This window comes from Globicephala melas, chromosome 8 (assembly GCF_963455315.2).
Source record: "Globicephala melas chromosome 8, mGloMel1.2, whole genome shotgun sequence".
NCBI lineage: Eukaryota > Metazoa > Chordata > Mammalia > Artiodactyla > Delphinidae > Globicephala > Globicephala melas.
The window spans coordinates 68,264,327-68,287,704 of record NC_083321.1 but is presented as its reverse complement, the minus strand read 5'-3'; the positions used below and the strand labels follow the sequence as shown (position 1 = coordinate 68,287,704).

Here is a 23,378-nt window from a genome sequence, read left to right as displayed (position 1 = left end):
AGACCTCACTATTCCCAGGGATAATTACTTGCTGTTCAGCCATGCTGCTCTGAGCCAAATGCCAGTGATGAAGGATAACCTTTGCAGCACTGATGGTTTCACACTCACATGACGTCACCGATAGCCTAGAACGACCCGAGGCCCAGATCCCACCCGTAAAGTGTAGATGAGAGTCAGCATTTGGCCTCTGAAATAGTCAGAAACTGGGAAGGAGATTTCTGTGCTCATATGGGTTGCCTGAGCACCTGATACCAGTAGCTTCTGGAGAGGTGATCAGGGACTTTAGGAAGCCTGCTTTAGTCAGGACCAACCTAGAATGCTAAGCCTGAAAGCCCAAGTGTGTGATGAAGAAGAGCCTGTGAGAATAGTCAACCAGGCATCATCGCTGGAGCTGCTGCCTGGAGTTTGGAAACACTACGTTCTTAGCTGCTTCTACATAAAATGCAAACCAGCGACAACTTTTCTTCTGGCTGGGGATGAAGAAGGGAGAAAACACCAAGGTAAAGAAATCTGGAGGCCTGCCTCTGACCTTCTGAGTTTGCTCAGAAGAAATCCACTGTTACATGGTTTGTTACCCCAATGGTCAGATACACTGAGGTTTCCGCACCTCTCAGGAGTGCCAGGGATTTGGGATGGAGGTGGAAGAGATTTGGGGCTGGTGATGGGGCTAGTAGACTATTTGACTTCCATGACTGCTTCTATGGCCTCGGGGCTCCTTTGTTCCTGTCTTTTTACCTGGGGCGGGCCGGGGGCGGGTGGTGGTTGGCAAAGACTATGTCATTTTCATTTTGTTCTTCGGGCTACAAAATGCCCAGCACAGGATTCAATATTCAGGAGAAACTCAGCAAGGGTTTATGGGGTGAATGATTACATAAATTATAAATATCCAATTCTGCCAACTGTTGATAAATGGGAAAGTAGCATAAGGTATAGACTAAGGTAAGCCTGCCTGTCACTGTCAATGACTACTTGAAATTATTCTTTGTTCACCACCATGTGGTAAATTCTCACTGTTTTATGACTATTTCTGCACCCTTTCCCTGCCCTGGGGAGACCAACCCATCCTCCAAAGCTGGTTCCTCAAGCTCAGAAAACCCAGTCCTTCATTAACGCCCTCTCCATAAACATGGGTTCACAGGAGGTAGAGGCTGCAGCTTTGGGGTGTCAGTGAGGTTCATGTACCACATGGAATCGTATGCAACATTTTGGGGGTATGTGCATTTTTCTAAGGAGCTGATCCATCGTATCTAAGATAAGATTCTCCAAAGGTCCATGACCTCAAATGATTGAAGAAGAATGAAGATACTACCTCTCTGGGAAGGAGGTTCTACGAGAAGGAGGTCTTGCCTCTGAACTAATTTCTAATGATGGGGAGGTTGGGTGGATAGTGAAGTGTGAAGAGATCATCATGAGCTAGAATAAAAAAGGAAACAAATCACACTTTGCTAGAGAGTATCCTTTGGGATGGGGTAGTTCCATCATGTACTAAGTCAAAGAGGACGCATTACTGGAGGTCTGCGGGAACCTCCTCTACTTCTGTGCCTGCTCCCAGCTCCCAGCGGCTCAATGAGTGCTTGCTTTTTCAGCGGACACGCAACAGTGGAGCCCAGCGAGAGCTGTGAGCATAAGCAAAAGCCCACGCTTGGGCCAGGAAACAGGATGGGTCCCAACACCTTCCTCTCGACCAGTGATTGCCAGCACAGGAAACAGAGCCCACCGGGAGGGACAAATTCCATGACTTCTTACCATTGTCGTCACCAGAATCTGACTGGAAGGAGCTCAGGGACTGAACTTCTGAGTTGCTGCCTTTATTACTGCCTGCAAAGCAGGTCACTTCTCCTGGGTCATCAACCCCTTTGTCTTCGTGGACAGCCAGAGAGAAAGCAGAAATGACACTGGTTACCTTGTGCATATTTCCAGCCCCGCCCCCTGCCAGAGTTCACTTCTTGGGGCACTTTCATTTGCTTAGAGAAAATAATTTAGTGCACAATAGAAAACTGACTGTACCATCAGGGGCAAAGATCTGTCAATCAAGAAATTTACATTATGGATTCGAAACCCTTAACCTGTGGTAAATGAGCTTCCAAATAGCTGACAGCCGAAAGTCGCTGTTCCATCCTCAAAGGGAAGCGACTAAGTGAAGAGGAAAGCTAGGATGAAGTGGCTGGGCTGCTCTTTGCCATTCAGAGTTAATTTAGATCATTTACATGAACTGATGTGGTGTCAACACCAGGTTAAATGAGATTACTTTTAAAATAGGAGTATAAATATTTTATAGGCAAGAATGCCATTACACTAATCCGAACTTCCCTCTCTGGGGAGCGAGTGGAGTTCTCAGCTTTGCCTTCTAGAGGGCAGCGCCACATCATTTTTGGGAATGACAGCATTCGGCACTCCGGAGGACAGCAGTCAGCGGTGTGGATGTGCTCTTAGCCACACACTTCTCCTTCTTTGCCATACAAAGAGAGCCTGCACACACACACACACACACACACACACACACACTCTCTCTCTCTCTCTCTCTCTCTCTCTACAGGGCTACTTATTTGATGGACTAAAAGAAGCAATAAAAACCCATATCTTGAAGTTGTCAAGTGAAAAATGAATTAGTCACCCAGAGACTGTCTCGCCAGCTAGCTCTGCCTTGCTTAACAAAGGGGGAAATGTAGTCGATAAAAGCTCAACAATACTTTGGGGGGACATGTGAGTTTTGGCCTGAGGTGGATTCTGGAAATAAAGCTGTCACATTCCGAAGTGGGTGGAGGGAACTGATCACCAGGAAAATCATCACGGAATGTGACGGTATGAAGAGACGGGGACTCGTGATTAAGGGAACAGTTGTTCTTCATGACTAGAGAAATCGCTGTTTCTTCCACAAAACGTGCAGGCACTGCAGCTCTGCATCTGCCATCAGATGCTGAAGCCGCAGCAAAACGATGAGTTGGATGAGCAACCGATACAAGTGGACAGAGATGCCAGGGAGATATTCACCTCCCAACAGCCATGTGGCAGAAAACATGTGCCTTGGAAGAGCACAAGGTGGGCACCAGGCTTAGCCCTGAACACAAGGAAGGAAATGCCAAATGATCCACCCTGGTGAGTATAGTGCTGTGCACAAAACTCCTTTCTCCACTCTTCCATTTATTCAAAATCTTCACTGCTAAAAGAAAGGAGGCTTTCCACTAACCAGGGGATTGGCAAGGCTGCAGTAAAGTCTAACTCTACCACTAATTCGAGAGGGAATATATTTATGGTTAAAATCCAAGGGGAAGGACTTGAAGTATAAGTGTGTCTACTCAAAGGTGGAGTCAGCAGAGAGCATAGTTGGAGTGGTATTAGAATAGAGGCTGTCCTCCATCATCAGGAGACTCTTTCCCTCTCCTGTCCCTCTCCCACTTCCCTGGTAAAGCTCCCAAGAGCGGTCTGGGTGAAAGCACAGGCTTTGGACCCTGATGCACCAGATGCCAATCCTCACCCCTCCCTTTCCTAGTTATTGCTCTAAAGTAAGTCATTTCACTTATCCACTCCTCCAATTGGTCCCATGTGGGGCACCTGTGGGGATTTAAGGAGACGATCCAGCACACGGCAGTGGTGGTTTTTCATGTTCATCTGCTGCCTCTGTTTTCTCACCAAATCTCTTCGTCCTTAACCCTTGCATGCTGAACTCTGTCTTGAGGACTCATTGGGACACTCTTGAGATCACTAAGAAACTTCTAGGTGTCAAGTGCAGTATTTTGTTAAGACTGTGTCTTCCTGGATGGTTTTACGGTGCTCAACCCTGCTGACCTTATTGCTGACCTTATTGGCTTCTGCTTGGCTGCCCTTTCTGCTTTCCTTGCCCTCTTTCTGTTGACATGTGTTTGTTTCCCTTCCTGGCCCCAACTCCCTGCCCACCTCCCACATGTAGGCATCTCCAAGATCCTTTCTGAGGCCCAGATGGACCATCCTCTCTCTGTTCCTGCTCCCTCGGTGAGCTCACACTCTCAGAGATTCAATCATTTTTCATGTAGCTGGTGTCCAAACTTTCACCTCTGGCTGCCTTCCTCCTAAACAACAGAGCCAGACACCCTCAGGTAACCCCTCACGTGTCCCCTGCACTGACTGAGCTGCTTCCTCTTCCCATTAGGCCCTCTCCAATAGTTTCCTACTCAAATCTTACTCATGCTTAAAGACACCAGTAGGAATGCCCCCTTCCTTCATGGAGATGCCCTGTATCTCCTTGGGTCCATGTGCTTTCTATCTCCATTTGAAACCAGCCTCCCCCCTCCCCCCTTTACCCCGACATACATCATAGTACTGTAATCCTAGCCTTTGGAAACTCCTGCTACCCAGGGTGTCACTGCTACTCGAATATAAAGCCATTAGGCCTGATGAAAAGTCGTAGGATACAACGGAGCTTGCCTTAGTTTCTCATTCTGACTGATGTTAGGACAGAGAAAACAATCACCACCTCTCCCCAGGTGTTCATATAGGACAACAAACTGGTCTCTGCTCCCTTCCCTCTTTGGTTCTATTTAGTCTCTTCTCCATGGATCAGTCAGAGCCATCTTTAAAAAATGTAAATTAGATCAAGCTACTTACCTGATTAAAAACTGCATTAGGGTTGCTGTTAAAATGTATCCACTCTCCCCACCGCTCACCAAGCTCCAATTACGTTGACCTTGTCTATGTTCTTCAATATACTAAAGTCTTTCCCACCCCAGGGCCTTTGCACTTGTGGCTCTTCTCTTTGCCTAGAATTCTGCTGTATGAGGCCAAAAGGAGAGGGAAACACTAGCATCTGGCCTGGACCACTTTTCCTGCTTGTGGTTCACCTTCTTGTTTCCTGAACCCTGCATTCCAGCCAAACAGATGGACTTGCTTTTCTTCTGATCATGTGGGTGCCTTTATGTGGTGGAACACCCTCCTTTTCCTGGACCTTTGATCCACCATGGTCCAACTCAAATGTCCCTCTGCTCCCCTCAAGTCTTCACCCTAAGACTAGAAATACTCTCTTCTGACCTTCCATAGCACACGTCCTGTACATCACATAAGTGGCTACGCTGCTTGTTTTATTGCCAATGGTGTGCTATTGTGAGAAGAGCATGGGTTCTACCTAAATGGGAAAAGAATTTGAAAAAAATAGATACATGTATATGTATAACTGAATCACTTTGCTGTACACCTGAAAGTATCACAACATCGTTAATCAACTATACTCCAATATAAAATAAAACGTTTTTTTAATTAAAAAAAAAAGAAGAGCATGGGTTTTAGAGGCTGGCAGCCCTGTATTGGAGTACCAGCTTCCTCTTACTAGCTGTGTGATATTGTGCACATTATGTATGTTCTCTGAGCCTCATTTTCCCCATCTGTAAATGGGGATAAGAACCAGGGCAATATTTCAGGGCTGGTGTGAACATTCAGGGTCAGAACATGTCCTACTGTGAGCTCTGTGCCTCCGGGGCGCTCTCCCTTCCCGAATTTCCTTCCAGTAAACACGAGCGGAAGAAATAATGATGCATTACTACTTCCGACTCACTTTCAGTTCCGGCATCCCAGCCATTCTTCCGGATGGAATCGCAGTCAGAACGGCAGGGGGACACGGCAGGGAGGTTGGGGGCCACACTGCACACGACCACACCCCGCCTGGCCGTCAGGATGCGCGGTGACTCGGGGTGAAATGTAGTCATCTCCTGGTGCTCGCCGCCCAGCCCATCCACGATCTTGTCCAGGTTGCTCCTGGAGTCGCTCTGGAAGCACGGGGTGTAGGCCATGGGGCGCACGGGGACCTGCGGGGGCCCCACCTCCTGGTAGACGTTGCGGCTGTCCCCGCCGCCCCGCAGGTTCCGGAATGGAATGCCGTTGCTCTTGTTGAGCAGGGCGGCCGTAGCAGGGTCCTGCACCAGTGTGATGTTGTTGCGGGAGTAGTTCTTGCGGAAGACCTTCTTGCGGAAGAAGATGAAGAGGATGACGAGGACGAAGATGACGCAGAGGACCACGGCGATGCCGATAAGCTCCTCCTTCCCCACGTAGGAGTGGCCGGCCTGGATGTTGGGTACCACGACGGGGCGCAGGCCGCAGTACTGCCCCACGTAGCCTGGTGTGCAGTTGCAGAGGAAGGAGCCAAACACGTTCACGCAGGCGCCGCCGTTCTCACACTCCTCCCGCTCGCACTCGTTGACGTCCTCCTCGCACCTTCGCGACAGAACACACAAAAGCCCCCCTCAAACATCAGGACCTGCGGACGTTCCATGTTAAACCGACATCTTTAAAGGAGAAAAAGCGGACTTCCCTGGTGGCACAGTGGTTGAGAGTCCGCCTGCTGATGCGGCGGATACGGGTTCGTGCTCCGGTCCGGGCAGATTCCCACTTGCCGCGGAGCGGCTGGGCCCGTGAGCCATGGCCGCTGAGCCTGCGCGTCCAGAGCCTGTGCTTTGCAACGGCAGAGGCCGCAACAGTGCCGCGTACAGCAAAAAAAAAAAAAAAAAAAAAAAAGAAAGAAAAAGTACCTAAAGGGTACCTGAAGCAAGACAAAAATGATGTGATGCAGTGTATATGGGAGGTGGGTGAGCATTTATGCGCCCCCCGTAGACCCCGGTGATCATCATGCATTAAAGGATTTCTCCCAATGCAGTCTCTCCCACATTCTGACCCTAGCGGGTCGGAGGAAGGAAACGGCTGCCATGGGAGAGAAGAGAAGGAGCAGAAAAAGAAACCACAGATGCTGTTGAAGACGTACTGGCCTCCAAAATGCTCAGGGCCAGATGCATCTCAGAATGTAAAATTTTGCAATTTTAGAAATGACATACAGTACATATCTTTCATATTATGTAGAATACCCACCCCATCCCAGGAACTGGTGCTGACATAGGGCCCATAATCAAATATGCCAGTGTTTCTACAGTAAAACATATGGATATTCACAATAAATGAGGGAAATAAAGACTAGAAGTAGCCTCAGAATGGGTTTGGCTGACTTCGCCACGAATTTATCCTCAGTCCTTTTAGTTCTCAGAGCTTCTGGTATTGTAGAGCTACACTTAAAGAGCTGTGAAGCTAGACACCCTATAATAGAGTTTCCAGGGAGGAGAAAGTTTTTGGTTCTGACATTTCTCTCTAATAGATACAGTCATGTTTGGTCTCTCTGGGAAGCAGGGGTAATAGGGCGTATGTAGGCAGTGGGTGGAGGGCTACATAGCATTGTATCTTCTGGATTCTATGCTTACGTTAAAGGCTAAGGCTAACGCAGATTATCAGGAAAAATGATTAAAGCATTCTAACGAAAAATAAATCCATTTTATTCTCTTTAAAGCAATCCGTGACTTGTTTTGAGTATAATTATAAGGCAAACATGTAAGTCTTACTCTTTCTTAGTTTAACATTATTTAAGAACACAGATCTTTCTTCTTCCCTGTCCTCTACTTCCCTAGTTATTCTGATATGTTCATTTTAAAAGGCCCGATCACTTCTATTTTTGGTAATCCACCTTTTAAAATGTAGTCAAATGTTCCTAATTTGAACAGATTGAGGCCAGGTCAGCTGGAAATTAGTCAGAATCACAGAGTATTTAAAAATAAATGCAGCTTTATTACTTTAAATTACATCCAACAATTCAAAGTCAGCTAAGTATTTCCTGGTAAAGTCCTCGGGAGATTTACTTTAATGAATACGTAAGACTGATCTGTAATTAGAATATCACTTTGCTTGAGATTACGTATACATATATATATATACTTCTAAAACCATCAAGGATAGTTGAAAGCGTTGTTTTACTAAGAACTTAAAACATTCCCTTTCCATTCGGCTCACACTTTAATTTCCCTCTTCCTTGGGGGAAAAAAAGATTTGCAAAGGAAACGTAAGTTTTCAGTTTCTCAGAATGATCATAAAATGCTAGAAAGTAGAGCCCAGTTTATGAGTTCTGGGGAAATGGATAGTATATCTGCCTCAGAGCTATACTGGAAATATTAGGGGTCAGAGAAGACTTTCCTTAAAAGGATTGTTTTCCTGATTACAGAACACATAGTAATTGTATAAATTTTTGAAAATATAGAGAAGTATAAAGTAAAAATATAATTAACCCATAACTCCACTACCCAGAGATAATCCATGATAACATTTTAGTCATTTGTAAGCACGCTTTATATTCAGATATTAACCCTTTGCCCATCCTATTAGTGGTGAATATTTTATGCGAGTTAGGTGTTTTTTTGTTGTTGTTTTTTGCTTTAATATTTATTTATTTGGCTGCGCCGGGTCTTAGTTGCAGCACGTGGGATCTTAATCGCCGGTGCGGGGTCTTTAGTTGCAGCGTGCAGGATCTTTTTTAGTTGTGGCATGCGGGATCTAGTTCCCTGACCAGGGATTGAACCCGGGCCCCCTGGATTGGGAACGTGGAGTCTTAACCGCTGGGCAACCAGGGAAGTCCCAATCCCAGTTAGTTTTTTACTGTTTGGTTTTCTTAGCAACAAGAAGCAGCGTAGAGAAAGACTAATTGCACAATCTCACTTACGTGACTCCAGTGAGCCCAGCTTTGCAACTGCAGATGAAAGTGTTTCCTATGGGGTCACAGGAGCCTCCATTCCGGCAGGGGTTTGGGAAGCAGGCTGTGATCTCCGATTCACAGTTTCTCCCGGTGAACTGGGAGAGACAGGTACACTGATAACCTGGAGAAACAGAGGAACTCATGAGCCATGGATGCCACTGGTAATGCTCAGAGTGCACGGACTTGGCCAGACATGGCCTAATTCCTCTGAATCAAATCTTAGGCAGGGCCCAAATTCCCAAGATGATTAGCAAATTGGTTATTTTGAACTTGGAACCCATCTTGCCACAAAAATGCCAAGTAATGGTTTGGAGCTTGTGCTAGTCCACAAAAATTCACCTAATTAACCACATACATGAATGCTAGTGAGAATGGTAAGCGACACCCAGGGAACAGATCCCAAAAACAGAAACCAGGATGGGGCAGAAGATGCTTTCCCCACCAGGCTGCTACTGTAAAAGGTAGGATGTCTCCATGAAGGAGTTTATCGTAGGTTCCATACTCATTTCATTAGAACTCATTCTACAGTAGCTTCCTGAGAAGGGGTTTATAAGAAGTCAATGTTGTGAGACCTTGCACATGTTTTTACTCCACCCTTACACTTCTTTGATAATTATGTATGGAATTCTAAGCAATTCCCTCTATGTTACTTTTGAGAAATCCAAAGTTGTTTTGGTTCCTGAAGTTTGTGTGTGACCTAGTTTCCTTTTGTCGCTAACAGTTTGGAGGGGCTTCTCCTGTCCCCAACAATTTTCTGAGCTTTCACAATGATGTACACTTAACTTGAACCAGTACTGGGCTCTCACAATCTGGAAATTGTGAAACTTTCTTTATTGCATTGATGATTTCCTTTGTTTTCTCTATTCTGTTTTTATGGAAGTTTTATGGTTTGGATCTTAGATTATTTGGATCTTCCTTTAATTTTATCTTTCTCTCATGTTACACTTCTGTGGGGTTTTGCTTTACTTTCCGAGAGAGTTTCTCATCTTTTGAAACTTTTATTGAGATTTTCATTTATGTTATCATAAATAGTTTCTTCCAAGTTGCTTTTCTCTGTTTCTGTGATTTGGTCTCTGTGAAGGTAGATTTTATGTATCAAGCTGATTAGGCTACGGTGCCCAGTTATTGGTCAAACACTAGTCTAGATGTTGCTGTGAGGGTATTTGTGGATGTGATTAACGTTTATAATCAGTTGACTTTAAGTAAAGCAGATTACCCTACATAATGTGGGTGGATTTTATCCATTCAAAAGAAGGCCTTAAGAAGAAGGAATGCTGCCTCAAGACTGCAACACAGAAATCTTGGCTGAATTTCCAGATACGAGGATTTCAAAGTAAAGACTGAAAAATCTACTCTTCATGAATTTCCAGCCTGCTGTCCTGCCCTATAAATTTCAGACTTGCTAGCCCCACAATCTTGTGAACAAATTTCTTAAAAATCAATCAATCAATCAATCAGTCTATCTCTCTCTCTACCTACCTATCTATAATGTACCTGTCTACCTTTCCATCAATCATCTATCTATCTGTCTATCTATCGTATTGTTTCTGTGTCCCTGGAGAACCTTAATACAGTCCATCTCTTCCACATGAGAGGATTTCCTTTTTCTGGTAATCCTGGCTTATCAGCTCATATTGAAGAGTGGGGTCGAAGAAAACTAGAAATCGAAATCTGATAGGAAGCTCTAAGCACATCAGTGGAGCTTGTCAACAATACTGTGTCAGTACCCTTGGGTTGCTCAAGGTTGGTTAATTTCCACATTAATGGCTCTATCATCTGCCCAGAGGGAGGGTAAAGGCTGGTTTCTAATGTTTGGGGGAGTGGGTGGTAGTAGAGGAAGAGTATTTGTGGGTCTCAGCATCCAGCAAGCACATCCTATTTACTTTGGTTTGCAAATAACCATCCTCACTCTTATTTGAAGGGCTCTTGGGCTAACCTCTGCTCCCCAAGTGGTCAGTGACTGATGCTGGGATATTGTAGATTGATCTCTATAGGTATAAGATAGCTAATAATCTATAGATTGAAATACAGCATGCTCTCATGGACGTTTTACTGAATCGCCACTCCAGAGAACTCTCACATACAGGAGGACATTATGACTGTGTGTGGGTGTTCATAGGTTTGGAGAGAGAAGGACTCATCTTCAGGAGGCAAGTGGAAGAGGCAAGAGAGAAATCTTTACACTCCTAAGAGGAAGGAACTGGGTAGCCCCAGCCTTCCTGGCACTAAGAACCCAGAGGGCCAGAGGTTGAGGCTCTGAGAGAGAGACATAATACTCTTGAATGCAACACCAATGAAATACCAGGGAACTAATATATAAGGAAAGACCACTGTTGATGCAAACTGTGTCCAGAGATGGGCGGCCTGAAGTCTATGGCCAGGATCCAATAGTCTGGGGTCTGCTTGCTTCAACTTATGCTGCTGACTTGGGGTAATTTTTTTTCCAATTTGGGCAGTTGCTCACCTAAATGGAAGTGGGGATTGCTGAAAGCAGTTGGAACTGGGAAAAATGCTTCTTTTTGTCACCTGGCTAGTCTTTGGTGAGGATAGCATGCCATTTAGAGGGAGAGTGACTTGTGAGAATGAATTCAATTCCTTTTAAGACTAAAGGGCGGGGCGGAACAACCACAGTAGGGAATCTGCAAAGCAGGGCAGTGATGAGTAGGGAGGGCAGTCAGGAGGGGGAACGTAAGGCAAGGTGGGTCAGCTCAGGTACAGTTCCTCCTTCTCCAGCTCCTATTTGACAAGCCCTGGCCTTTTCTCAAATAAAACCATAGCGGCAGTAGTAGGGGGCCAGGGAGGGGCAAGGAGGAACTGTCTGGAAATAAGGGACATTTGAATCACTATTATGGAAACTGGATTCTAACGAGGGTCATGGGTTTGATTATTTTGATTGGGTGTCTTTCTGCCTTGGAAAATCAGAATTTAAAATGAGGCACTCCCCTTGGGGCTTCCCTGGTGGCGCAGTGGTTGAGAGTCCGCCTGTGGTTCGTGCCCCGGTCTAGGAGGATCCTACCTGCCGCGGAGCGGCTGGGCCCGTGAGCCATGGCCGCTGAGCCTGCGCGTCCGGAGCCTGTGCTCCGCGACGGGAGAGGCCACAGCAGTGAGAGGCCCGCATATCGCAAAAAAAAACAAAAAACGAGGCACTCCCTCTAGTGCACTGTTTTACTCTCACACATTTCCTTCTGCATTTTGTCATTTTCATTATCTTCTGTGGGATATCCAGAGCTACTTGATGCAGCCGTCAGCCTGACTGATTAACCTATTCACTGAGTGTCTAAGCCATCGGCAGCGGTGTGCTGGAGCCAGCTCATCTAGGGTGGAGGGTACTGAATTTTAAGTATTCAAGAATTGGGCAGACAGTTACTAAACCACTGGTAGCCTGATGCCAGCAAGGCTGGGAATATTTACACCACAGAAATCAGCAAACACGGCAGATCAGGGCTTTTGTTTTTAGAGACTTGGTTTTCCAGCACACCCCTGAAATAGGGACTGGGGATACAAAGCCAGAAAAACACCATCGACGAGCACAGAGCACTACTAACTTTGCACGAGGCAGAAGCCCTGTTCTACCTCTGAGAAAACTAGCTGTCCATTTTGAAGAAGATGATGATGGTGGTAGCTAACATTTAGTGACATTTATTATGGACCAAGAACAGTTCTAAGCACTTTACATGTATTAACTCATTTAAATCTTAAAACAAGCCTTCAATGAAGGTACTATTATTATTCCAATTTTATAGATGAGGAAACCAGGGTACAGAGAAGTAGAGTACTTATTTGCAGTCATGAAACTAGTGTAGACTTGAACCCCTGTAGTCTGGCTCCAGAGTCCTGAGTTGTTCAGTATTATCCTGAATTGTAAGTTTAACAATCATACTTTATTACACTCTCTATCTGGATTTCTCTGTTTATTAAAAAGAGAAGCAAACTTTCTAGAATCTGTTCTCGTGATGTCAAACCCATGGGACAAGGGAGGCAGAGACCCTTTTGAAGAAATCTTGCCTAAAAGCAAGAAAAAACTTTAAATTTGGAGGGATTTTTATGTCAACATGATGAAAGGGAAAAGCAATTGGATTTAAAAAAGTGGTCAGATTTTCTTTTTTAATGAAAGAAAAGTTATATTTGCTATTTAGCCTTTCTGAAAGAGGCTTGTTGATAAAATTAACCTGTTCTAATGAAGCATTATTTATGATCTCATTGTCCTGGCCTGGGCCTTATTATTAATAATTTTTAAAATGTCAACAAGTCTGCCATAATGATATTAAGTGATGTAACGTCTAAAATCACTTTGTCATTCTATGAAGGATCACAATAATCCCATGAAAGGTAAATAAGAGGCCCCATTAACATCCCTACTCTATGGGGGTGCTGGAGAGAATAGTGGCTTAGTTCAACTATGTATAGCTAGTAAATGATCAGTTTGAACTTGAATCCAGGCTTTCAGATTCTCAAATCTTTCTACAAGACTGTATTGGCATTGGAATTTGTCAGTAAGCCAGAACTCACAACTTACTAGGAATCAGGAGGGGCTTGTAGTTACTCCCCACAACTCTCCAGGGAGCCAATGAGATGCAGTGAGACGGACAGCATCAGACATCCTTCTGGGAGCCAAATAATCATCAAATAATAAAGCTAATAGCATAATAAAGCTTCTGCTCACCCAAAGCATTACCATATGTTGATATAAAACACAAATAGAGGGAACAGAATTCCCAAAGATAGGCAGGCATTATTTGATCACAAATAATATTTTAACACTTTTGTGAATGTAAAAGAAAAATAAAATTCAGTGGATAATCTCAAAGTCTTATTAGAAAGAGTAGATTTTTTGTCTTGGGTTGGGGGAGAATGTCAAATAAGTAAACTATCACCAAGAACAGCAGCTTATTATGCGCTAGGAAAAATGCTAAGAACTTTCCATGCATTATCTCACTTAATACTTGACAACAACCCTCTGCTGAGAGTACTATTATTTTACCAAAGGGGAACTGAGGCTTACATAAGATTGTTTGCCCAAAGTTACACAGTCAGTAAGTGGCAGATGCTACTTCGTACCAGTTTCCAGATGTAAAAAAGATAACTGTCACACTAGCACTGAAATACCTATTAAAAACAAACAAAAACAATGCCATAGCTTCTCTCCTCTCAAATCCTTGTGAAATGAAAAGTGTATTTTATTTTATCTAAAAAATTTTTTAACATCTTTATTGGAGTATAATTGCTGTACAATGCCGTGTTAATTTCTGCTTTATAACAAAGTGAATCAGCTATACGTATACATATACTCCCACAACTCCTCCCTCTTGCGTCTCCCTCCCACCCTCCCTATCCCACCCCTCTAGGTGGACACAAAGCACCGAGCTGATCTCCCTGTGCTATGTGGCTGCTTCCCACTAGCTATCTATTTTACATTTGGGAGTGTATATATGTCCATGCCACTCTCTCACTTCGTCCCAGCTTACCCTTCCCCCTCCCCGTGTCCTCAAGTCCATTCTCTATGTCTGCGTCTTTATTCCTGTCCTGCCTCTAGGTTCTTCAGAACCAACTTTTTTTTTTTTAGATTCCATATATATATGTGTTAGCATATGGTATTTGTTTTCCTCTTTCTGACTTACTTCACTCTGTATGACAGACTCTAGGTCCATCCACCTCACTACAAATAACTCAATTTCGTTTCTTTTGATGGCTGAGTAATATTCCATTGTATACATGTGCCACATCGAGAAGTGTATTTTAAAGCCTTGCCTCAAAGCTGTGCTCTTGTTTACAATCCTTCTAGTTACAGCCGATACAGATGGTTTTGAAATCTGCACCCAGATGAACTTAAAATGCCCCCTCCTTTCCTTGCTCAAAGAAGAACATTGCAAAACCTATGAAACGCAAAAACAGAAGTGGTTTGAGCAATTATAGAATGAATTTGGGCTGTGTAGGCAAATAATCAAGATAATTCCTATCTTACTCCTTTGACTTTAAGTCATTTTCCGACCTGATTCACCCAAGTAATAGCGTCCACCTTCGGCCCTGTTCACCTGGGGTAGGTGAACATCATTCTGATCCAGTTTGGCTGCCTCGATAAGGAAACATCTACCTTCCGCACGAAGGTGGAAGTAATGACAGATGTGCAACTAGCACTTGGGATCTGAAGTCAGCGTCAACCACTATGCTGCTGAATTACGACTGCATTTAGACACTCCAGGAACTTTACAGTTTGGGGAGGCAGCTGTGATGTGGTGGGTCCGTCTAAGTTCTGGCTGCTCCTCACCAGCTGGGTGTGATCATGGCCGAGCCGCCTGACCTCTAGGGACCTCCCTGTTTTTATCTGATAATTAAGCCTCACTAATACCCACTTCATAGGGGATAATAAGGTTTCTGGATTCATCAACCACAATGCAGCCCACAAACATTAGGTGCTTTATTGTTGTAATTACTGTAATTACTATGGATTCTGAAATCAGCTTCATTTCTGGGTTGCTCATAAAGCAAACAAAAGAAAGCCATGGGAGTTTTTTCACTCTGACTTTTAGGCTGAATATTGGGAAATACTGAAAATTCTAGTCCACGTGAATCTCAATGAGTTTGAGAAAACTGGTGGCCACGTTATCACGTGAGATGCTAATCATAAGTGGAGTGAGCTTAGCTGAGGACTATGGCCTCTGTCATTACTTCACCCTCTCAACTTGTAGTCACTCTGACCTTTCTCTTTCCCTAAGCAGGGTCCATGCAATACCTTTAGACCTTGTAAGATGAAAACCTTTGCAGGTGAGACCTCTAATTTCCCCTAGGAAAGCTGGTTCACATTTCACATATTGTATATTGGGCTGAACCTCTAATACTTTCCTTGAGGACCTGGAAACATTTAATGTGTTAACATTAAGCACAAAGTAAATTTTCACCTTCTGGCATGTTCTTTTGTGTCTGCACATAACCTGGCTGCTTTAGGGTTTTTCTATTAATATCAATGTTATATTATTAATGCTGTTACCATGAGGCTTTTCTAAAGTACCCCCCAAAATTACCTCAGTATTTAGAAGAAAGTCACCCAGAAAAAAAAACTTTTTCCCCATTAGCTGCAAAGCTCAGTCAAATTTGTCCATAGTATATTATCTGGGAGCCTGGCTTTTCCTTTCTCTGTCCCCCTGTGCTCAGTGGGCCAGTGGGCTGAGCACATACAGGGAACCTCTCTAATTCCCTTAAGCCAGCTGTGAAGGGTGGGAGGCCACATAACTGGATCCACTGGTCACAGAGACAGCAAAACAGAGAATTTAACACAGAGCTCGACACAAATCAGTCACTTCATTAAAGTCTGATAGACTGAATTAATCTAGACACTTACAAGTTAGGGGCCCAAAATACTCAGCAAAATGATGTGCTACTCAAAGTAGCACAGGTCACTCTGTAGCTGAAGATGCTTCTATGCCCAACTATTAACAAAATCTGGGAACTTGTTGTTTTATGCACCTCGCTTAGAGGGAGTAGGTATGCACTATTACTTTTATCTTTGAAAGGGGGCTCAGGTGACCCCAAACTTCTGACTGTCTGGGGAACAAAGTTCAATCTTTACACTAAATCAATTATTAAAAATGCAGGCTGTGCATCTGACATTCAATTTCTGAATGTCTTATGTCTCCTGTAATTCACTGATTCACATTCTGGCAAATACAGAGTTTACTGGGATTCCCAAATGTCAGTGGTTCTCAAACTCAGAATTGCATAAAACTGTCTTGGAGGCTTGTTAAAAACAGAGATGCCCGAATTCCACACTTGCAGATTCTGAGATTCTGATTCGTAGGTTTGGGTCTCTTTCTTCCTCCAAAGTTTTCACTGAGAAATTTTTTCTTGGTGGTAAATTCAGTAACTTGCAAATACAACTCAGTGACCTAGGAGAATGTTCCTTGGATGTGGACAGTGGATGACAGAGGCAAGTCAATAGATTCTCCTTTTCCCTTAACAACCAAGAGACTCTTCTATAACAAGCTCTTGTTTTAATCAGGTCCTCAGATGGTACAGAGGCACCTTGGAGTTTGAGAACCACTATATACAACACACGAAAACAGAAAAGAACTCATTTGTTTTTGGCGTTTCAGGGCAGTTCAGAGACAGAGAGAGAAATCAACGTATCACCTAGGGATATTGTTAAAGTACAGATTCTGATTCATTCTGAGTTGCTGCATTTTTAACATTTCCGGTGATGTGGCTTCTGCTGGTCCCTGGAACACACTTTGAGTAACAAGGGTTAAGAGCATAGGCTGGGGGGCTGGGCGGGGGGGAGGAGTTCCGCAAACCTGGATCACATCCTGCTTCTTCACTTTACTGTGTGATGTTGGGCTAGTTACTTAACCTCTCTGGCCTGTTTCTTTATCTGAAACATGGGGGTTGAAGGGAGCAACTAATAGTACCGATCCAGAGTACTGGGGTAAGAACTGTGTCACAGCACAGGTAACAGTACCAAGCACATAGTCACAAAATGACAAACTAACAAATGGAACTCTACCATCGAAAAAGTTATCAACTTCTCCTTTTAAGAGTTAAGCTTGCAGTCTCATGAAAGTCATCTGAATGACTATTTCTGACCTGGTAGTCATCAGTTGCTGCCTTGCTTCGCCAAATTATAGTTTAGCCTCAACTTGGCATTCCGGTCATGGGCTTGAGCTGAGTAGGATAGGATAAGGCACGAAGGACTGGGGCCTCCTTTTCAGATCATGGGTGCTCACTGGGCTGCTGCCCACCCACTGGGTCTGGAAACGCAGGGGTCACGATGGGACTAGGCCATTTCTTTTCCATGGTGGTTGCTATTTCCAGTTCATGTTTATGAAATACATATAATTTTAAGGCTTTACCAAGAGAGAGCCTTCCCTCTGTGGTTGATTTATAGAGTCATATTTACCCTCTTATTACAAGTCAGCGTTTTGGGCTTTGACTCCCCTGGGGTTCCCGTGGTTTGCTCCTGGGACAGTCAGAGGGATAACCCTGGTCAAATCTGCTGACCATGCCGTTCCAAGCTAGTAGACTCGGCTTCCTTGCCCCTCATGCCAAGGGTTTGGTTGGGTTTGGAGGTGGCTGGAGCAGAATCCTGCTTCTCTGAAAGAAATCTGCTTCTTGCTGTGGGTTGCCTGCTATTAAAACTCTGAATGCTCTGGAACAAGGGCCTGGTGCTAGGATTGTCACGATTAGAGAGTGGAGTCTGTCACCAGGAGAGCCAATGACCAATACCCCAGCATTCTTGAAGGGCCAAGAGAATGATTATGTTAAAACATGTCTCATGGAATTTTAGAGCAACACATAACTCAGGGTTCCAACAACAGTAAGATGTTCAAACCGTGAACTTGTGTTATCAACATTCTCACATGGAGTCACTTTAAGCACCTCACTCTACTTTCCAGTTCACATTTCCTATCTGAATACTCCATGCATCCTAGCCTTCGATCTGGGGAAGCAAGACTCTTTTCCTATGATTAGATACCCTGGTAGCCAGAGGGAATTCTTCCAGGCATGAATATTCTTTCATTAATGACTCAGTATTATTGTTCTTTTTATTTTATTTATTTATTTTTTTATATTGTTCTTTTTAAACCATCATTCACAACTAAGATGACTTTTCCTTTATTTATTTATTTATTTTTGTGGTACGGGGGCCTCTCACTGTTGTGGCCTCTCCCGTTGCGGAGCACGGGCTCCGGACGCGCAGGCTCAGTGGCCGTGGCTCACGGGCCCAGTCGCTCCATGGCATGTGGGATCTTCCCGAACCGGGGCACGAACCCGTGTCCCCTGCTTCGGCAGGCGGACTCTCAAACACTGCGCCACCAGGGAAGCCCTCCTTTATTTTAAATAAGCTTATAATTAGCGAAATACTTTCATAGATATGAGGTAAAGGGAAAATTGTTGGTTCTTCCTTTTCTTGTCCTCCCATCCCTCCCTACTATTTGGCAAGAATGTAGGGAATTTGCAGATAGGATACGGAGACCTACCAAGAATTCCTCTGATAATGGGGGCAAGAAAATGGATTCTCTCTCCTCTTTCTTAGAAACCAAAACCCCAATCCTGACAGCCAGGAAGCAGGTAGGTACCTCCTCACACATCAGAAGAGGGCTCCTGGACTCCCCTGGTGGTGCAATGGTTAAGAATCTGCCTGCCAATGCAGGGGACACAGGTTTGATCCCTGGTCCAGGAAGATCCCACATGCCGCGGAGCAATGAAGCCCGTGCGCCACGACTACTGAGCCTGCGCCCTAGAGCCCGCGAGCCACAACTACTGAGACTGCGTGCTGTAACTACTGAAGCCCTCGTGCCTAGAGCCCGTGCTCCACAACGAGAGAAGCCACCGCAATGAGAAGCCCGCACATCGCAACGAAGAGTAGCCCTCACTTGACGCAACTAGAGAAAGCCTGCACAAAGCAATGAAGACCCAACGCAGTCAAAAAAAAAAAGGCTCCTGTGCCTTTGATTCCCCAGGGAAGCAACAGAAACACTCTTCCTGGATTTTCTGGTGAGTGGCCACGAGTTTGGTGGCCCTGGGCTCAGTACTGTTATGCATGAGAGCACGGTACTTCCCCATCTGGACCACACCCGGGGGGCTCCTGAAATAAGGACCACTGGGCCCTCTCAACTAAACAGGTAGTAGGCTTGAGAGAAGGGAGTTGTATAGATGGAGGTGAGGAAAGACACTTTCTTTGTTTAAGGAAAACATTAGCCTCCTGGTACAAAGGAGAGCTTGAGCTGATGAAAGGCTTTATTCCCTTGGAAGAAAGAGTACCTCCTGTAGAATCCCAAACCCAAGCCCAAGCCCAATCACAGGGGAAAGTGAGGAACAGGGAACAAAGAGGAGTTTGAGAGAGGATGCAACCCATGGGTAAAGTTGGGTCCCTGGGGAGGGGAAAGCAGGTTCTTTAGACCATGTGAAAAAGTATATGGCAGGTGGGTCCTCAGTCCTGAAATTTGGTTAAACCAAACGAGATTAAAAAAATAGAGGAAAATTGCTGTTTCTGATGTGGGTCATAGTCATTTAATGAACATACCTGCACTGAATATTTAGCTCAGGGATTTCATGGCAATTAAAAAATTAAAATGTACACTGAAGAAAAAGCAAGATTCCTCAGTCTTTTTCCTTAATACAGTGATTATTACTATTTTAAAGCTAACCCATTGTGGAAGCCCATAGCTTTGCCGGCAAAAACAACGTCCTGCCATCGTTAAAAGTATGTTACAATTTGTGGCTATGTACCCAGCATTTGACATGGAGTGGTGTTCTATTTCAGCCCAAATTTAATTACATGCTCCTTTTATATATTGTGGATGGCTCACAGTAGCAGCATTATTTTGCCTGGTGAAAAACTGGCCACGACTTGTCATAATGGGCTGGTTTATAGAACCACTGAAGTATAGTTACTGCCCTTCATTCAGGAATTATGGCGCCGTAACAACCCTTTACTTACATATACTGCTGAGACAGTAAAAACAGCAAATAGATTTCTTAAATCGAGACAGCAGAAATTTCCCCCCAGGGCACTTGGCCCTCATTGTGGCAGTAACATATGCAAGTCTAAGTAACTTCGTTGTCTGTGTTTCGGCACTGCATCATTTCATGGGCAGTTTATAACATTCTAATAATAAAATCGACTCTACATTTGGAGTTGGGCTTCATGAACATTAGATGGTAATGCACACAGCAGAATCTCTAAGTGATTTGTGAGGAAGGTTTAAATTTGGTAATCACACTCCCACTGAGAGGTTCTGCAGAGGAGCTAAAGTGGAATCAGGAGTTAGGCCGTTGCGGTGGCAAAGCCTTCAACCAGGAGAGCGCCTGACCTAGTTTATATCAACACGGATCCTGCAACTGGGTAAAGTCAGGGATGCTTTCATCGTCAGACTCCTAGGACTTAAATAACCTTGGCTTTTCCCTCAAACAATAGAAACCCTCTATAAATCTACACCACTCCTGCCCTCTTTTTTGGCCTACACTGCTCTTTCTTTCATCTTCATGATGTATCTCTGGGGGGAATTTTACAGGGGTAAAGTATCATTGCCCTCACTGACTGGTTTGTCCTGATATTTCATGTAAATTGCCCTCTCCTTATTCTCGACTTTCTAATCCTTCATAGAGTTGTCCCTAGACTTACTTGTAATACACACGTTTTAAAAGCATGCTCTAAAACATGTCCACTACACTTCTATTTCTGGGGTGGTGGGTTCACCCTACACATCCTTTAGCTTCTAGTAGAATTATATGGCTACCTGTGAAAGGATAGTGCATGGATGCCATAACTCAGAGTGCTACCCATTGTTCTGCAGTGACTTGCAAGTGGTCCAAAGGGGCAGATACTTAAAAGGAGATCCTATTCCTCCAGGCTGCTGAGGCCTGGAAGGGTGTGGAGTGGGCAGGGAAGGGGGCAGCCGTGCCAGCATCTTCTGGGCTCCTGCAGCCAGCTCACTGCGCCTGTGGGATGCTGCAAACGGATTGGCTAAACTGGACGTTCCTGTAATTGTCAAGCTTTGTGACTTCCTTAAAGGGGATTAAGAAGCTGGGCCAGCATTATGGGTGCATACACCTCTCTGGGAGAGCACTTGGGTTGGTCATGCTTGTGACAGCGAGTCCCCCTTCAGGTCTGCCCCCCACCGCCCCTACCCCCCCCCAACTCCCCCCACCCCCTCCTGGCAGGGGCAGGGTGCCCAGGGTGCAGGCACACTCACCCCCGGAGGGCAGTCCGGCGCAGCTGCCTCCGTGCTGGCAGGGGCTGCGCTCGCAGGCGTCAGGGTAGAGCACGCAGCCCAGCTTCAGCTCGGTCAGGCCCACCACCTCGGCGAAGCTGCTGCGCTTGTTCTGCAGCGGCAGTTCGTTGTTATTCAGCACCACGGAGTCCAGGCAGCCCTGGAAGCCGCTCAGCACCTGCGTGACCCGCGTGTCGGTCAGGCTGCGGATGTTATCCGCCTGCACCAGGGCCCCGAAGTAGATGGAACTCTCGGTGCTCAGCGTCTGGAAGTAGAGGGGCGCCCTGCGCCGCTCCACGTAGCTGTCGTCCAGGGACAGGCTCGTGAAATTGCGGTTGAGCTCCAGGAAGACCGAGTGCCAGCTCCCGTCGTTGACAGCGCGGCCCGAGATGCCCAAGATTCCGGGGCCGCTGCCGCAGTCCAGCTGGAACCACAGCTTGCCGTCCACGATCTGTGCGGGAACGAACACCGCAGCGCTTTTTAATATGCATCTGGCAATAAGTTCCTGGACACCCTGTTCCCAACCAGCCTGGGCTTTAGAATGGACAACGCTTTTGATCCAGCCATAAATCTGCTGTGGTTTGATTTTTAATAGTAACTCTCCCTCCTCATTATATGCCGTGCAAATGCATGCCTGATATTTCACAAAGCTTCTTGTATTTAGCAATATGACCACAGGTTCAGAAAGCCACACTTACATATTTAAGAATGCTCCTATTCTTTCCGTCTTCATCCTTTAAAAATTCACAGCTATTTCTTGTTTAGGGAGTCTGTTTATTCTCTGCGCCCTTCCTAGTTACTACCAGCACAGGAATGATTTCTGTGGACTCATTAATATTAATTATGAATATTTATTGAACATCTACTATGTGCTAAGCAATGTGCTAGGTGCTATGGGGACCACTGTTAGCAAAAGTGGTCTGCCCTCATGGGGCTTATATTTGAGTGAGGGAGATGGCTATTAATCAGATCAGCACAGAAATACATATATACTCCCCAGGTAAGTTTGTGTGACTGTGCTGTAGGGGAGAGAAAGAGGCCAGGTAGATTTCTTACTTCGTAGCATCATACATATTTAAGATGTAAAAACCCTCCTATTAAACACTAGCCATCTGCTTAAAACAGTTCTTCAGGACCGCTGCTCATCATTTAGGTTAAGATTATCTCACAAAGTGCTCAGGGCTTGGCCATTTGCTAAGAATGTATGTTTATTTGATGACCTCTGGAACTCCAGAAGGATCTGGTTAACTCTTTACACCTTGTAAATACTTCCAGACCCTGATCTGGGGTCAGCTACAGCAGAGACTTGCCTGCTTTTTTTATTGCACTGGTGCAGAGAGGGCATCCAAGTCCCCCCACCCTCAGCAGCCTGACCCCAGAGGAACACCAAAATCAGGAAAGCGTGCTACTAAAGGATGCTGGCGAGTTGAAAGCTGTTGGGCAGGTACTGGTCCTCTATGGAGACCCAGGTTCAACTGTTGCCGAGGACACAGGCTGGCCTTTGAATCCTCTGTCGTCCACCGTCATCTGCATTTCTCAGAAATGCAAGATGGTTTGAGGATCCAGGGATTGAGGGCTGGACCCATGTCTAGTCAACAAATTGTTATTGGTCCCTGAAGGAATTCACAGCTAGAAAACTGTGAAACAGAAGCTACTTTTCTGGTCTTTGTCCCTGGATCTTGTGGAGGCCAGTGTCTCAGTCACGCCAGGGCAGCTGGCCTTTACTTAGGATCTATGTATAGTCCTATGTGAAAACCTGGGTAGAGAACATGAACTTGTGGAAAAAGAGAGGGGAAGGGACAGAAGGGGAGGGAAGACAGACCTTCCAGGCACTAAGTGCCAAGGAGGTACAAATGTCAAGTGAATTCATAGAAATAAACTGAACCAGTCTTTCCAAAATGTGTTTGGCTACTGATAGATCTGTTAGGAATGATCACAACCTCACCCACCCTCACAAATGGGGTATTTTTCTACGCTTCAGTGTCTTCCGCAGACAACTAATTCTTAGGGTCTCTCATGACTGCCCCTATGGCTCTATGAATTTGCTGTCACCCTCTCTTCCTGCATGTAAAGTTTATGCCACATAAATGTGTGTATATGAAAGGCAGGGGGCTCTGTGAACCAGGCAGAGCCTTGGGAATTTAGAA

At 45.1% G+C, this 23,378-nt stretch overlaps 1 protein-coding gene across 1 annotated transcript in view; it reads right to left on the bottom strand.

The window, feature by feature from the left end:
* The window catches only part of FAT3 (FAT atypical cadherin 3), a 707,842-nt gene that overhangs the window by 7,409 nt on the left and 677,055 nt on the right, over positions 1-23,378 (bottom strand). Inside the window, exons 22-25 of the mRNA XM_030883783.2 lie at positions 21,214-21,682; positions 8,495-8,648; positions 5,522-6,177; positions 1,747-1,860 (exon numbers count right to left, since the gene is read on the bottom strand). Of these exons, the coding sequence (XP_030739643.2) occupies positions 1,747-1,860; positions 5,522-6,177; positions 8,495-8,648; positions 21,214-21,682 (1,393 nt within the window). The remainder of the gene's footprint in view (positions 1-1,746; positions 1,861-5,521; positions 6,178-8,494; positions 8,649-21,213; positions 21,683-23,378) is intronic.